This window comes from Microtus oregoni, unplaced genomic scaffold, assembly GCF_018167655.1.
Source record: "Microtus oregoni isolate MIOR12 unplaced genomic scaffold, Mior012 000005F_ref0000423, whole genome shotgun sequence".
Classification (NCBI taxonomy): Eukaryota; Metazoa; Chordata; class Mammalia; order Rodentia; family Cricetidae; genus Microtus; species Microtus oregoni.
The window spans coordinates 42,422,781-42,437,078 of NW_024543064.1; the positions used below are offsets into that span (position 1 = coordinate 42,422,781).

General features: G+C 48.8%; 1 protein-coding gene and 1 long non-coding RNA gene across 2 annotated transcripts in view; both read right to left on the reverse strand.

The window, feature by feature from the left end:
• Dhcr24 (24-dehydrocholesterol reductase) overlaps positions 1 to 4,337 on the reverse strand; it is a 28,715-nt gene extending 24,378 nt beyond the window's left edge. The window contains exons 1-2 of the mRNA XM_041652043.1: positions 3,990 to 4,337; positions 975 to 1,130 (exon numbers count right to left, since the gene is read on the reverse strand). Of these exons, the coding sequence (XP_041507977.1) occupies positions 975 to 1,130; positions 3,990 to 4,220 (387 nt within the window). The 5' untranslated portion in view covers positions 4,221 to 4,337. The remainder of the gene's footprint in view (positions 1 to 974; positions 1,131 to 3,989) is intronic.
• Positions 4,338 to 7,656: 3,319 nt separating this feature from the next.
• LOC121448774 lies at positions 7,657 to 11,349 on the reverse strand. The gene is made up of 3 exons (XR_005974390.1): positions 11,302 to 11,349; positions 8,599 to 8,700; positions 7,657 to 7,776 (listed from the first exon to the last, which is right to left on the reverse strand). It is a non-coding gene; the product is annotated as an uncharacterized LOC121448774 (long non-coding RNA).
• Between the last annotated feature and the right edge of the window lie 2,949 nt (positions 11,350 to 14,298).

Here is a 14,298-nt window from a genome sequence, read left to right on the forward strand (position 1 = left end):
CGGGTACGCTCTGTGTTTTAATAATTGTTTCACTGGTGCAAGGCTGTCAAACTCATGTCAAAATTTATTACCCAACTGCACACTTTAAATAGGTGCAGTTTATTATAGGCCAGGCATATATCCAAAAAGTTGTCTTAGAGAAGACACAGTGATACGTGTACTTTGGCCAGGGTCTCACAGTAATGACATCAAAGTGGCCACATTGTATTCAGTAACTCTCTTGTTGCTGGATATTGCACTGTTCTTTTAGAAAAATGTAATCGAAATCTGTGTGTTAGAGATCTCTGATTACACAGAAGCCCAATTCCCTTTTCCTTAAGCTGTGTTTGGAGAAGTAGAATGATTACACCTTATTTTAGCTAAAAGACCCAGAAGGCATTAAGAAGTAGAATTAGTAGCTGGGCCAACGAGTGTTTATACTTCTGGGCAAGTTCCCCTTTCCTGGCTATCTCCCGCCCACACACACCTTTTTTTTTCCACCAGCACACCAGGAGGGGTAAGCAGGTTCCCTTTCGCCACTCATGTTTGCCTGTGATTTCTCCATCCCTAATTTTTTATGAAATTAAAACGATCAAAAAATTCCCTGGAGTTCTCAGCTTACATGACTGTTCTCTCAGTGGCTGTGAGGCTCGGGAGGACATGGGTGGGTAGAACTAGTTAGTAATAAGCCTGAGCTATTGGTCGAGCATTTATAATTAATATAAGCCTTAGTGTGTTTATTTGAGTGACTGCAGGACAGGGAAACTGCCTACACAGAGCCTTTACTGACGGCCTTGGTCCTGTCCACTCTGGGATGTCCTCGACTGAACACATTTCCCCATGAGTCACTCACATGGGGAAGTGTCCATCTGCTCCCAGAGCCAGGGTACAGCACGTGCTCACTTGATTTTGTGTGTCCACTCTCTACCCCCGGCTCTTTGTCTCTGTGAATGCTAGGTAAACTCTACCACTGAACTCCAAGCCCAGCCTCTCACCTGCTTCTTGGTGTCCACCTCCAGGATGTCCATCAGATTGATCATAATGTTCTTATGGGTTTTCTTGTATTTCCCAACACGCAGCGAGACGGTGAGCCAGCCGGGACGGCCTGTGCACATGAAGGTCTTGCTGCCCTGTTCCTTCCATTCTCGTACCTGCAACCACAGGGTGAGACTTAGCTGGCTCTGTCTGGCTCCCCAGAATGGCTCAAGGGTCCTCTTTCAGGGTAAGAGGCCTGGGAAAGATGCCTTTACCCGGTACCATTGAGGAGGATGGTGAAGCCCTGAGGGCCTTACCCTGTGGAGTCTCCCTGGCTCACAAGGCCAACAGGAGAGCAATGTGTTGCTGTTGTACAAGAAAGGATAAAAAACGAACTAGAAAACAAAGTATCCTGAGAATACTAAGTGGAAAGTTCAGTTAAGGCTTTACAGTGGCAACAGACCAATTGTCAAAATGATTATCATCTCCAGGGCACACCCACCCGACAAGGCACCTACTCTACACTGTCTTCTTAATCTCTCAATCCCAGGAGGTTGAGGTGACCTGCCCCCCCTTTTGCAGATGAGGAAACCCAGGCAAAATAACTTGTCTAAGATCATACAACCCGTGGCTGGCAAGACCCAGATTCATAGCCAGGACTGACCAATCACAAAGCAGGGAAGACCAGAAGACAGATGGGCTTAGTCCACAGAAGAACAGCTACTTATGAAGCCTGTTCCGTGCCAAGCCCGGCTGTCAGCATCTCACATGCTAACTCATGTACCACTCTGACAGGGAGAGGAGGGGCAGGCAAGGAGCAGCCAGCCAATGGCAGTAGTACTTTGGCAAAACCTCCATGCCAGAGCAGAGAGGGTGCAGAGGATGACATGCTGGTGAGGGATAAAAGAAGTATCTTGTCCCTGCAGACGGACAAGGCAGGCACAATGCATGGCTGTAGTTAGGGCATCCAAGGACTGTCCATTGCCTCTTCATCTGCGTCTACCAATTCCTCTTTCTCCACCCAGGTGAGGTTGATTCCACCCGGCTGGCCACGCTCTCTTTACTGAGGTGGGAGCAACACTGGCTGAATCTAAGCCAGAGACTGTGAGGGACTCCACAGGAAAACAGCACCCCAGGAGAGCAAAGTCAACTAACTCAGGAAGAAGAGCCAAGAAAGACACGGCAGACAAGATAGAGACAGACGGGAGAGAGGGTCCTGGGTTCAGTCACACCTCAGCAAGCTGTACTACTGGATTTTCAGGACACAACTTAGGGAGGCCCTTTGTACTCAAAACCAGCTTCAGCTATGTTCTGCAAGAGTCCTGTCAAGGGTCAGACTTCTGGGGAAGGTGCCCTGGCGCTGTCAGAGGGCTCAGGATGGGGAGGCGGCTTTCGGTCTAGCAGAAAGGCACTACTGTGAGCAGCGGTTGAAAGGACAAAAGGTGAGTTCCGTGACTATCCAGCTCTGCCTGACTCTGCGGTCGGAGACTTTATGGAAACGGAGTGTGAACGAGAGGAGATGGGGTGCTGCTGGACGGTGGGTCATACAGGTAGGCGCTATCAAGCCTGGAACATCTATTAGATTGGGGCAAAGAAGCAAAGTTCGGAAAAACCATTCTTTGTCAGATTCTCAAGAGAGACAGGAAGGGCCCAGAAGGTAGGCAACAACTCAGGCAGTTATGGTTAAGAAACCAGGCATGAGGCAACGAAACCAGAGTCATGGGGTGGGCTGGAAAGCATGGGGCTGAGGGAGTCGAGAGTTCAGGCTCTTTATCCCAAGCCAACGTGAGTCCCTGCCCTATTTACCAGCTGTGTTGTTCCGGGCAGGACTCACAACTTAAACCTCATTTTAGTAAAACAGGTACCAGACACCAGGTGGCCGTGGACAGCAAATCACAGTCACGAAAGGCCTGGGCCCCATTGTTTCCTGTTCACAGCGCATCCTTCCATCTAGTTTGCATGAACAAGCACCCACTAATATACTCTGGCCCCCAGGGGAGCAGTCAGATAACAGTCCTGTCTTCAGGAGCTCACAACCTGACCAGGACATCCAGTGGGTAAATGCGGGACCTGAACCCACAGAAAGACCTAGGAAAAAGAGTGCAGGCAGGGTAGGAGAACAGCAGAGCTGTGGGGTGAGCTCCAAAGCTAGGCTGGTAGTGCCAAGTGCTTCTGACAGCAGCACCCTCTGCACGCTCGTCTCCCTGGGCAAGGTCTTCTGGTCTGGAGGTCAGTCCGCCTGCACCTTCAGGCTCAGGCTACAGCACACTGCACGAAGTAAATAGAACAAGAGGGTGGCTGCCACGAGGGCGGCAGCAGGAAGCAGACCTCTCTGAAGTCGATGCCGGTTAACAGATACTATAAGGAGGGGCAGAGGGAGCCCATGCCAGCCTTGGATCGGGGAAGAGGGCTCCACTGTGAAGGTGTCTCAGCCTAGGTGCCGGCTAGCTTATGTAAACTCATCATCTACTTAGTGGGAGCCGGACAACTACTTCTGGGTGCCGCGTGACTGCACATGGGGCTGGGAGCTGGAGTCCACCTTCTCTTTTTAGTCCTTTATTCGAAAGGCGCCCAAAGCACCTCGGACTACAAAACAAAACTTTCACCTCTTTCCTCCCATAAGCTTCTCTCCCAACTGACTTTCTGACCTTCTTGCTCTCACTGCCTGTGCTCCTCTGCTTCCCTACCTTTGCTCACCCAATCTCTCCACTTGGCTCATTTCCCAGCACCACCTCCCGGGGCCATTCCTCCTCTGGAATGCAGGAGCCTAATGAGTTACCTGACTATGGCCCACCTCTGAAGGTTTAGGGTCCCTCGTTTTCCAGGCACTGCGCATGCCCTGCACCTAGCGGACACTCCATAAGTCTCCAAGCAAGGTTCTGTTAGTTGCCCCAGTGCTTTTCCTTACCACCCCCACCCCCCATCACACGCGGGGTCCTCGCGATCCCCCCCTCCCACGCCCGCTCTTCTGGCCTGGCACACCGCCGCGCGGCGGACCGCTAGCCTGGCACACAGCCGCGCCCCGCTCTGATCACCTGCTTCTGGATGTCCCGCACGCGCTGCTCGTGCAGGCGCGGCGCGCTGCTCAGCTTGAACACCACCCAGGCGCGCACGTAGTAGTAGATGTCGAAGATGAGCGAGAGAGGCAGCAGGAAGAGGCACACGAACACCCAGCGCTGGTGAATGAGCACGAACTCCAGTCCCTTCACTCGCACCCAGAGCAGAAAGAGCAGCGCGCACACGGCCAGCGACACGGCGGGCTCCATGGTGTCGCGGCGCGCCGCGCGAGAGGGTGCGGGCTCACGCCGCCCGTCACGGCAGCCCGCTCCGCGCTCCGCCGGCTCAGAGCCTGCCGCCGCCGCCCCGGGAGCCTGTAAGTCGGGCCCGCCGCCTCGCGATTGGCTTGGGTCGCCAAGGTTCGGTGGGCCGAGACCCAGGCGGCGACCAATGGTGAGCCGCGCCGGGGATCGGACCAGGGAGCCGCTGCGTTCATTGGCTGCGGGAGCCGGGATGCTCCACCTTCTTTTCCTAGCCGGTGTGCGAGGAGGGGCTGACCCGGGTTGGGGGCGCTGGTAGGGTCGGCTCGCGGCCGGGTTGGCGGGACTCAGGGTTCCCGCCCTGGAGGCTGTGGGACCACCATGATCTTCCACTTAGGAGTCGCCTCTGGTGGAAACAACGTCAAGCAGTTGCACATTGGGTTACCTCCCGAGGGTGGGACGCGCTCCAGACAACCACCCTGCAGCCCTGGCGGGAGAGTCCCCTGGCCTTGACCCGGGCAGGTCCAATCACTCCAAGTGCGCAAGACCAGAAGCGGCTTCTTTTCAGTTTTCAAGGCGTTTATCATAAATGCATTTGAACTAACCCCCTTAGGAGTTCTGGCCCGTGGGTCGTTGAGACCCTATTTTAAACACGATGGGGTGTGAATTCCACCTGTCGAGCGGTTTAAAAGCACAGAGGTGATGGCAGCATTCTTCCAAGCTGAGGTCGAAGTGGATGGAGGCCTGGAGACAAAAAGGGCTTCAAGGGCACCGCAGCCCTGGGTTAAGAGTGAGAACCGAGCACATGGTCCTGGCTTTGCGGAGCAATCAGGCTCAGGCTGTGGAACAGTCTCTGACCTGGCCAGAAGCTTAAGTCCAGTGACATTTTGTACTTTCTCTGAACAGGTTAATCTTTGGAGATGGTTTTTCAAACCCGTCGTCACGTACCAGACCCCTCTCTGCCTTGCATGCCTTTCCTGATTCCCTCCCTTTTCACCTTTGCCCGGTCACACACTCAGGGACTCCTGGCTGCCATCCTTTATGGCAATGTCTTTGGTGAATCTGTCCCTAGCATGCCCTTTCCCATCGTGCCACTGGGCTAAAACAGTACAACAGCCTGGAGGTCCCACGGTGCCACCTCTCAAACTGCGTTCGTGTTCTTCCTTCAGAGACTCACAGTTCTTTTCATTTTTGTATAATTGTCCCTTTGTGTGGCTCCCACTCCTGCATGAGCTTTAGGGCAAACAACACCTTGTTAATCCAGCACTTCTGAATTTCCAGTTTGTAGCATAATGACTAGGGCATTGTCAACATACCCGTCTATTGACCAATGGATACCCGAAGAATGTAGGTGGGAGTTCAGATAGCCAATCGCAATCAAAGTTCAAAGCTAGAGCTTGTTTGTTTCAAAAGGGAGCAGTCCAGGTCCGAACTGCCTTTCCCAGCTGTGACAGTAGCTTACCCAAACTGAAATGTCCTTTAAATGTATAATACGTGTTCATAATCCTCATATTAATTCTTGGTCAAAACGATTACCTCATCTTGGGTTAATATTAAAAATTTTAACAGTTTTCTTGGTGTGTGCGTGCATAGACCAGAGTTCGATGTCGAATGTCATTCTTAATCACTCTCCATCCTCCTTTTTGAGAAAGTGACTTTCTCTGAACCTGGAGCTTGATAGACTGGCGGACCAGCAAGTCCTAAGGCATCCACCTGTTTTTGTCTCCCCAGCGCTGGGAGCAGGTGTGTACTGACACATGAAGCTTGGGGCAGGTCTGGAATTTTAAATTCTTATGTGTATGTATTTATAAGTGTATGTTTTGTGTTTATGTGTGTATGCTTGCATGAGTTCACGTGTGTCAGGATCTTGCGAAGGTCAGAAGAGGGCATTGAATCCCCTGGAACTGGAGGTTCAGTCAAGAGCTGCCATGTGGGTCCTGGGGACCCATCCTTTGGTTCTTGACTGCCCCCCACACCTGGCTTTTAAGATGGAGGCTGGGGACCTGAACTCAGGTTCCTCACAGCAAACACTTTGCTGAGTGAGCCCTCTGCTATTTCATGTTGTAAAGGTAGTTTCTAGAGAGTTAAAAGCTACAGGTTTGTGTCACGCTGTATCCTTAGAAGCTACAACCCAGAGAGGCCGTCAGCAGAGAGGGAGTATACAGTGTCTTGCTCTGGCCCTGTCTGAAGCAGGGGTTCAACCAATACTTTATTTTGGCAGTTAAGTGTTCTGAGGAAAGTTCAGGCGGACTGTAATCTGGACAGCAAGTTTAACTGAGAAATTAACTAGCGTTGAGTATTTTGTAGGAGAAACTGAAAATTACTAATGAGGATAGTTTTATCCCTGGGAAGAGAAGAAGGAAGCCCATAAAAGTAGATTCAAAAATTCAGTTTTAGGAACAGCTGTCCAATGAAAGGGACGAGCCCGTCCTCAGAGCAGTCTCTCGCCACTCTCCCTCCCTGCTTGTACTTGGGATTCTTTCTCCCTCTTTACGAGCTCTAACCCTTCGGGTTGCCATTCTCTGAACAAGAAAAGTCACCCCAAGCTCGGCCATTAATCTATACTTTAAGTGAATATACAGTCAGACAACTTACCTTAGCTGTTAGGCTTCCTGTAATCATCACACAAGGAGAGTTACAAACTGGTCCTGTCTCTCCAAAACCTCCCTCTTGCTACCTCCCTGGAACTGGACTCTCCTCTCCACGAACCCCTGGCATTACTTCTCTGGTCTCAGTCACACACACAGAAGAGACCCTGAAGGTCACAGGAATGACATCATAAAAGAAATAATCTTGAGCCAATTATTAATTTTTCCGAGTGTCAAAGCCTCTGCTTTTTTTTTTTTTTTGTATGTGTGTTATTTTTATTTGGGGATGATATCTAGTCATAGTACATAATTATGTAAGTACAGTGTGACATTTCGATGAATGTATACAATGTGTAAAAATTAGGTCAGAATACTAGCTAGTTTTTTTTTTTTTTAATTTATTTATTTATTAAGGATTTCTGCCTCGTCCCCACAACCGCTTCCCATTTCCCTCCCCCTCCCCCGATCAATTCCCCCTCCCTCATCTGCTCGAAGAGCAATCAGGGTTCCCTGACCTGTGGGAAGCCCAAGGACTGCCCACCTCTATCCAGGTCTCGTAAGGTGAGCATCCAAACTGCCTAGGCACCCACAAAGCCAGTACGTGCAGTAGGATCAAAAACCCACTGCAATTGTTCTTGAATTCTCAGTATTCCTCATTGTTCGCTATGTTCAGCTAGTCCGGATTTATCCCATGCTTTTTCAGACCTAGGCCAGCTGGCCTTGGTGAGATCCCAATAGAACATCCCCATTGTCTTAGTGTGTGGGTGCACCCCTCGTGGTCCTGAGTTCCTTGCTCGTGCTCCGTCTCCTTCTGCTCCTGATTTGGACCTTGAGATTTCTGTCCGGTGCTCCCGTGTGGGTCTCTGTCTCTGTCTCCTTTCATCGCCTGATGAAGGTTAATATTCCTGAGGATGCCTATGTGTTTGTCTTTGGATTCACCTTCTTTGACCATGAATCTCCTCGTAAGCGCACATTAGCTACGGTTGATGAGGCGTGAAAACGGGGTCAGTCAGAATATGGGAATTTCACAGGTCAACCAGAAATTAAGAATAACCCCTGTTATAGTTTGGCCACACACCACTCTTCCTAAAACGTAATTCTCCATTTTCTTCCTGTTAAATACAGTCTAATCAACACAGCTCCCCCCCCCGCCCAATTAAGCAGTTTATTAAACACCAGAGTGCAGGCATTTCTTGCATGTATGTGCACAGTACAATTTCTCAGATCATTTGGTCTTTCCAATCAGGTAGAGGGATTATTCTAAGTAAATGAAGACATTCAGACACAGAGAGGTTAAGTAATTTGTTGTTGTCTTATTCTGGCACACAGTGAAGCTGGAGTATGGATCTGACGGTCTGGGTCTTTGCAGCACTCGAATCTTCTCTCTTGATTAGGGGGACTATCAAAGCGTGGCTTGAACACCAATTGCATAAGGATGCTTGCTAAACTGCTCTAGACTGTCACAGCTCACTTGATCTAAATCTCCAGCAGTGACCTCCCTTTGTTCCTTCCCTCCCTCCCTCCCTCCTTCCCTCCCTCTGTCTTTCCTTCTTTCTCTCTTTCTCTTTTTGCTTCTGGATATCAAACATAGGGCTTTTGTATGGTAGACATGTACTCCACCTTTGAGTTACATCCCCAGCCCCTTAGTAGGAACAGAAATAACATTAGTTCTCTTCTTCCCTGACTCCCTCCTTCTCCCCCTCTTCTTTCTCCTTCTATATTTAAGGTCAGTATTGGTTTAACTGTAACATCCACCACTGGTGAGAATATAATATTTCCCCTAATTTCCAAATACTTACTGGATTGGTAAAAACCTAGACCACCACTGACAGAACTGGTCATGGATTCAGGCGACCATCTTGGAACCATGTGGAGAACTCTACCATTGGCATCTAGGAAGGCTGAGGAGAAACACATCACAGGAGACAGAGGAGGACCAAAGAAAGCCCTGGCAGTAGGATGAGCATGGATGCATGTGTTTGTAACCTCAGCACTAGAGGTGGAGATGGTGGATCCCAAGTGCTTGCTCTGGAAAGTCTTTCTAGAAATGGAGGATGTTTGGTTCAGTGAGACATCCTGTTTGAAGGCGATAAGGAGGTGAGCAAGAGAGGAAGACACCTCATGTCCTCCTGCTCTGGTCTCCACATGTGATGCACGGTGGGGACACACACATAGCATGCACACACACACACACACACACACACAGAGAGAGAGAGAGAGAGAGAGAGAGAGAGAGAGAGAGAGAGTGAGAGAGGCATGCACCACATACCCAGACACTCTCGCCCTCTCGAATGCACACACACACACACACACACACACACACACACACACAGAGAGAGAGAGAGAGAGAGAGAGAGAGAGAGGCATGCACCACATACAGACATTCTTGCCCTCTCGAATGCGCACGCACACACACACACACACACACACACACAGAGAGAGAGAGAGAGAGAGAGAGAGAGAGAGAGAGAGAGAGCATGTACACACAGTGCTGATAGGCTTTTCTTTCCTGCTTTCCTGTGTGACTATGGACAGAAAGGACTTCTCACATACAATATTTATAAATATGCTTGAAATGGACAACTGACTGTGTGAGTGTGCTTGAGCCCTCCAAGATATCCTCCTTAATGTTTACTTTGGGACTGAGGAGAGTGTCATCACCAAGAAGAAACTAGATTGCCTCATCGTAGGAGGAGGAAAGTCACTAGTATGAACGACTTGGTAATTGGGGTGTAGGTGCCAAGATGGAGGTAGCCTCTGCAAACTGCCTATCATTTGCCACTGGTGTGCCTCCTGGTCCTATGCTCTCCAGAAACAAGCCCCTTAGGCCTGGACAGAGAGCTCTTTGTTTTGTTTTGGAAGATTAAAAAGGAGAAGAGCTGGGCAGTGGTGGCACACGCCTTTAATCCCAGCACTTGGGGAGGCAGATGCAGGCGGATCTCTGAGTTTGAGGTCAGCCTGGCCTAGAGAGCGAATTTCAGGACAGTCAAGGCTACACAAGAAACCCTGTCTTGAAAGAGAAAGAAGGAGAGAGTGGAAGGGAAGGAGGGAGGGAGGAAGAGAAGGAGGGAGGAGAGAGAGAGAGAGAGAGAGAGAGAGAGAGAAAGGAGAGGAAGGTCTAGGCATGATGGCACATGCCTTTAGTACCAGCAACGAATGCTCTTGCTCAGTTTGGGATCTCAGCATCCCAGCACTGGGAATGGCACCACCCCAGTTAAGAAAATATCCCCCACAGGCATGCCCAGAGACCCCTAGCTGATTCTAGGTCTCACCATTTTGACAACTGAGATTACCCATCACATTGTATATTCAGCCTCAACTCCCTACAAGCTGAGCTGGGCCCTAGGTAGAAGGACTCAGTCTGTCCACAGACCAGTCTTGGATCAATGGAGGAGATGTGAGATCAAGTTGCAAAGCCGGATCATAGACAGCACGACAAAACTTAGAACAAATAAAACCACTGAAAATGCTGAAAATAACACATACCTACTCGTAATTACATAAGATAGTAATCCATCCCCCAAAATGTAGAAAGTAAAGTGCTGGCTTTGTCTCTGACGCTGACCAAGAGTGGAGGAACGGGTACATTGTTGTAAGTAAGGCACATTCTATTGGTAAATTTTCATGAGCTGTTGGAGCTTACTGAGAAGCTGGCTCTGGAAGTGGGGTTGCCCCCATATCCCACATTTCATAATTAAATATATTTGTCTCAAAGTGTCCTGCTAGGTCCTTAGTCTGGGGATGGGTTGCCTCCCAGCTCTGTGATGGGGGAGAAGAACAGCAAAACAGCCCTAGAGTAAAAACACTATCCTTGAGAACAGCTGGAAGGTAAGACACTTCCAGCAGAGGTACCACTATTTATCCCATGATCTTAAAATGCTCACAGGGGGAAGGAGAAGCTGGAAGTTCAGTCTCGGGAGGCTTGGCCACAGAGAGAAAGCTCAAACAGGAACTCCAGCTCAACTTCCCCAGGCATTTTCTGGTGGATGCTGTGAGCCGACCTGATGCTTGGTCGTCAGCAGTTGCCATAGATATGTCCTTCCTCATCCTAAACTCAGGACCATGCTGTCATTATCAGCTCCTATCGGAAGAGGCACATCTCTGCACTTACTAAGCCTATGCCCTCATTTCTTGATACAAATAACATGGTACCCGGGTCATAGCCCATTGATTTAAATGGATGTGTATAATGATGGCTTTGATTCGATGTGCCTGGTGGCCGGGCATTCTGCAGGCATGGGTGGAGAAACTATTCGCATAAGGAGAAGGGACAGCTAATGGGTTGAGCATGTACTGCAGATACAGCAAAATAGTTACAAGACAGCAGCCGCCTGCTCTAATGAGGTACAGACCATCCTCCTGTAAGGATCCTCCTGGAGGGCATGGCTGCAGGTTGGGAAGCCGTTTATAGTAATGGATATACATAATGATATGGAAACATTCATAAAAGGCCCAATATGTTCAGTGCAAGCACTTGTCCCCACAAAAATGACAAGCAATACCTTTTAGAAAGACACTGGAGGGTTGGAGGTGTATCTCAGTGGTCAGGCAGTACACTCAAGGACCCGGGTTCAATTCCTAGTACTACAAAGAAAAAAAAAGAAGATGCTTAAATATCTCCAAGAAACTGCTCATTGCAGGTGCCCACACACCAAAAAAAAAAAAAAAAAAAAAAAAAAAACAAAACAAAAAAAAAAAACAAAAAAAAACGAAAAAAAAAAACAGCGCTTCTTGGATTTCTGGGAAGCTTCTTTGTTTGTTGTAAATTCTGGACTGGCTTGTGGCTGTCCGACGATTGTTTTACTGTGTGAAGACACTAAGTGCTGTACCAGGCGTTGTGGCTGAAGACTTTAGTCTTAGCTCAAAAGACGAAGAGGCCAGTGGATCTTTGTGAGTTTGAAGACATCCTTGTCTACATAACAAATTCTGTGCCAGACAGGACTACGTAAGACTTTGACTCAAAAAATAAAATAAAATAGACAAAACCAAAGAAACAAACAAAACCCCTCAAACTCCACCCCAAACACTAAGAAACAAATACACAAAAGAACTACCATCTACACCCAGATGATAGTGGCTCACGCCACTATCACGGGACACGGAGGCAGGCAGATCTCTGAGTGCAAGGTCAATCTGGTCTACAGAGTGAGTTCCAGGTCAGCCAGGGCTGCACAGAGAAACCTTATCTTGTAAAACCAAAAGAACAAAAAATCAATCTAACAAACAAAACCTACCATCACCTTTTTCATTAAAAAAAAAAAAAAGGAGATTGTAGCATCAGGGACAGGAGGGTACTTAAAGCATTAAAATGAATGTCATTCCTTTAGATTAAATACATTCACCAAGATGACAGACTTGTGACAACTCAGAATTTTTCCAGTCCCCTACAATTTTGGGAAGGGTTGTCGAGCCTGGCCGAATGACCCTGCTCTTAGGAGCGGCTTTACAAAGGTTGTTCACTCGGGGCTGGCATCACTACCTCAGAACCAACCAGAGGCACCGACACCCTGACTCCACCCCAGCAGGATGAAGCCAAGGTCCTGGGCACAGAGGGAGGCTTTTAAATCCTATAGGTAATCCTGGCATGCCTAAGCTTGAGGGTGATTGCTGCAACCCCTTTCTTCACGTGGATCTCATGAGCCTCCCCTGGAAAACCTTCAGGGAGGGCTTTCTACCACCTCCCAAAGAAATCTGTTTAACATGGGTTATGTCCGGTGACTGGAAGCTTCTACAGACTCCTCTGTATGAGTTCTGTTGTCCTGAGCGGCACTGAATGGGTCTTTTCTGTCTCCCCTACCTGACAATACTGGGTGTATTTGATAAGCAGTATGGCTCTTCACACCAGGTAAGCGCAGCCGACACTAACCGCTCCTTAGCTGACTCCATCTATAGTCATCTCCTCAGTCTGCCCTGGCTGCCCTCTTATTAATATTTATATTATTGTCATTAGTAGTTATAGATATTAGTATTATTAACTACTATTTATTGACTTAGTATGGAGATGTTCTATAGGCTCTTGAATTCTTTGTACCGGGCCTGGAAGATGGATCTGTAAGCTCTGAGCTGTAGATACAAAATAAGCTCACACCCAACATCCCTTAGCTTGTGAGTGCGCCCGGATTCTACATTCATTACTGTGGCACCTCAGGGCCTTCTGCTATTTCCATGATAGCAGACTATCCTGAAATTTCTACCAAAAAAAATCCCTAATCTAGGCAAGGCTGAGCCAGGAAGCAAGTTGCAGGATTGAGTATATAGTGTAACAGGAACAGCATGGGCTCTGGAGTGAATAAATCCAAGTTGAGTAGTGCCAACGCTATTACTAGCAATGTGGGCGGCTTTGACTGGGTTGCCAAGCTCTCTAGGCCTCTGTTTCCTCTTCAGTGAAGTGGGGATTTTAATAGCACCCCTCTAATAAAATTGATATGAGCACAAAATAAATTAGTGCTTATGAAGTACTAGGCTAACTAGTTTTAAGTCACTTGACCCAAGAAGGAATCACTGGGGAAGAGAAGATTCAATTGAGAACATGCTGCCATCAGATTGACCTGAACACTTGTGTGGGGGGCATTTTCCTGATTGGTGATTGATGTGGCCAGGTGGTCCTAGATGCTGTTCTAAGAAAGCATCCTGAGATCGCGCCTCTCCGTGGCTTCCTCTTCAGTTCCTGCCTCTAGGCTCCTGCCTTGAGATCTTGCCCTGCCTTCCCTCCACAGGTGCTGTGATGTGGAACCGTAGGCTGAAACAAACCCTCAGGTACAGAACAAGCACTCGACATAAGACCTGTTAGTGCTCCTGCCTGTGTGTCCTCAGCAGTTATGTAATGTTTGCATAGATGGGCAGGTACAGACACATGCACATTACAGCAATCTACACACTCTCCTTTGCCCTCACTGGACACCCGCCTGTGTCTGGCCGTGGGACTCTTCAGCACACTGACAGCCAACTCCCTGACCCCGTGGCTCTCTTGGCAAGCCAGCCTCCATGTGTACAGTCTCATCTTCCTAAAACCCACCGCTAACGCGCCATCCTCAATGAAGTCCCGAGTTTCTTTTCTTGACTTCCTAAGGTCGTTACACCACGCAGCCCAGTTCTCTGCCTACTTTGTTCCCACTGCTGTGAGATGTGTCCTGTGGTGTCAGGTGGACACCTGCTTTCATCCATAGCTCAACTGTGCTCTTTTTCTCCCAAAAGCCACTCCTCCCCACCTCCTCCCATTCTTTAGCCCCAAGGACTTTCTATACATTCCCCTGCCACCGTGAGTAAGAAAAACATTATGTTGTAAAAGAGTGAGGAGTTGCCGGTAGGATCTAGGTAAGGCGGGCACTGCAGTGGCCTCGGGACAGGGCAGGTGATTGTGCAACAGGGTGGAAAATAGAGCAACTGAAACTCTTGTTTCACGCACGGGCCCAGACCTGCCCAGGCTATGTTTTAAATATAATTGCTGAACGTGTAGAATCAGTAGCGGTAACAGATCTCTGTGGAGTGTTTGCTGAGTA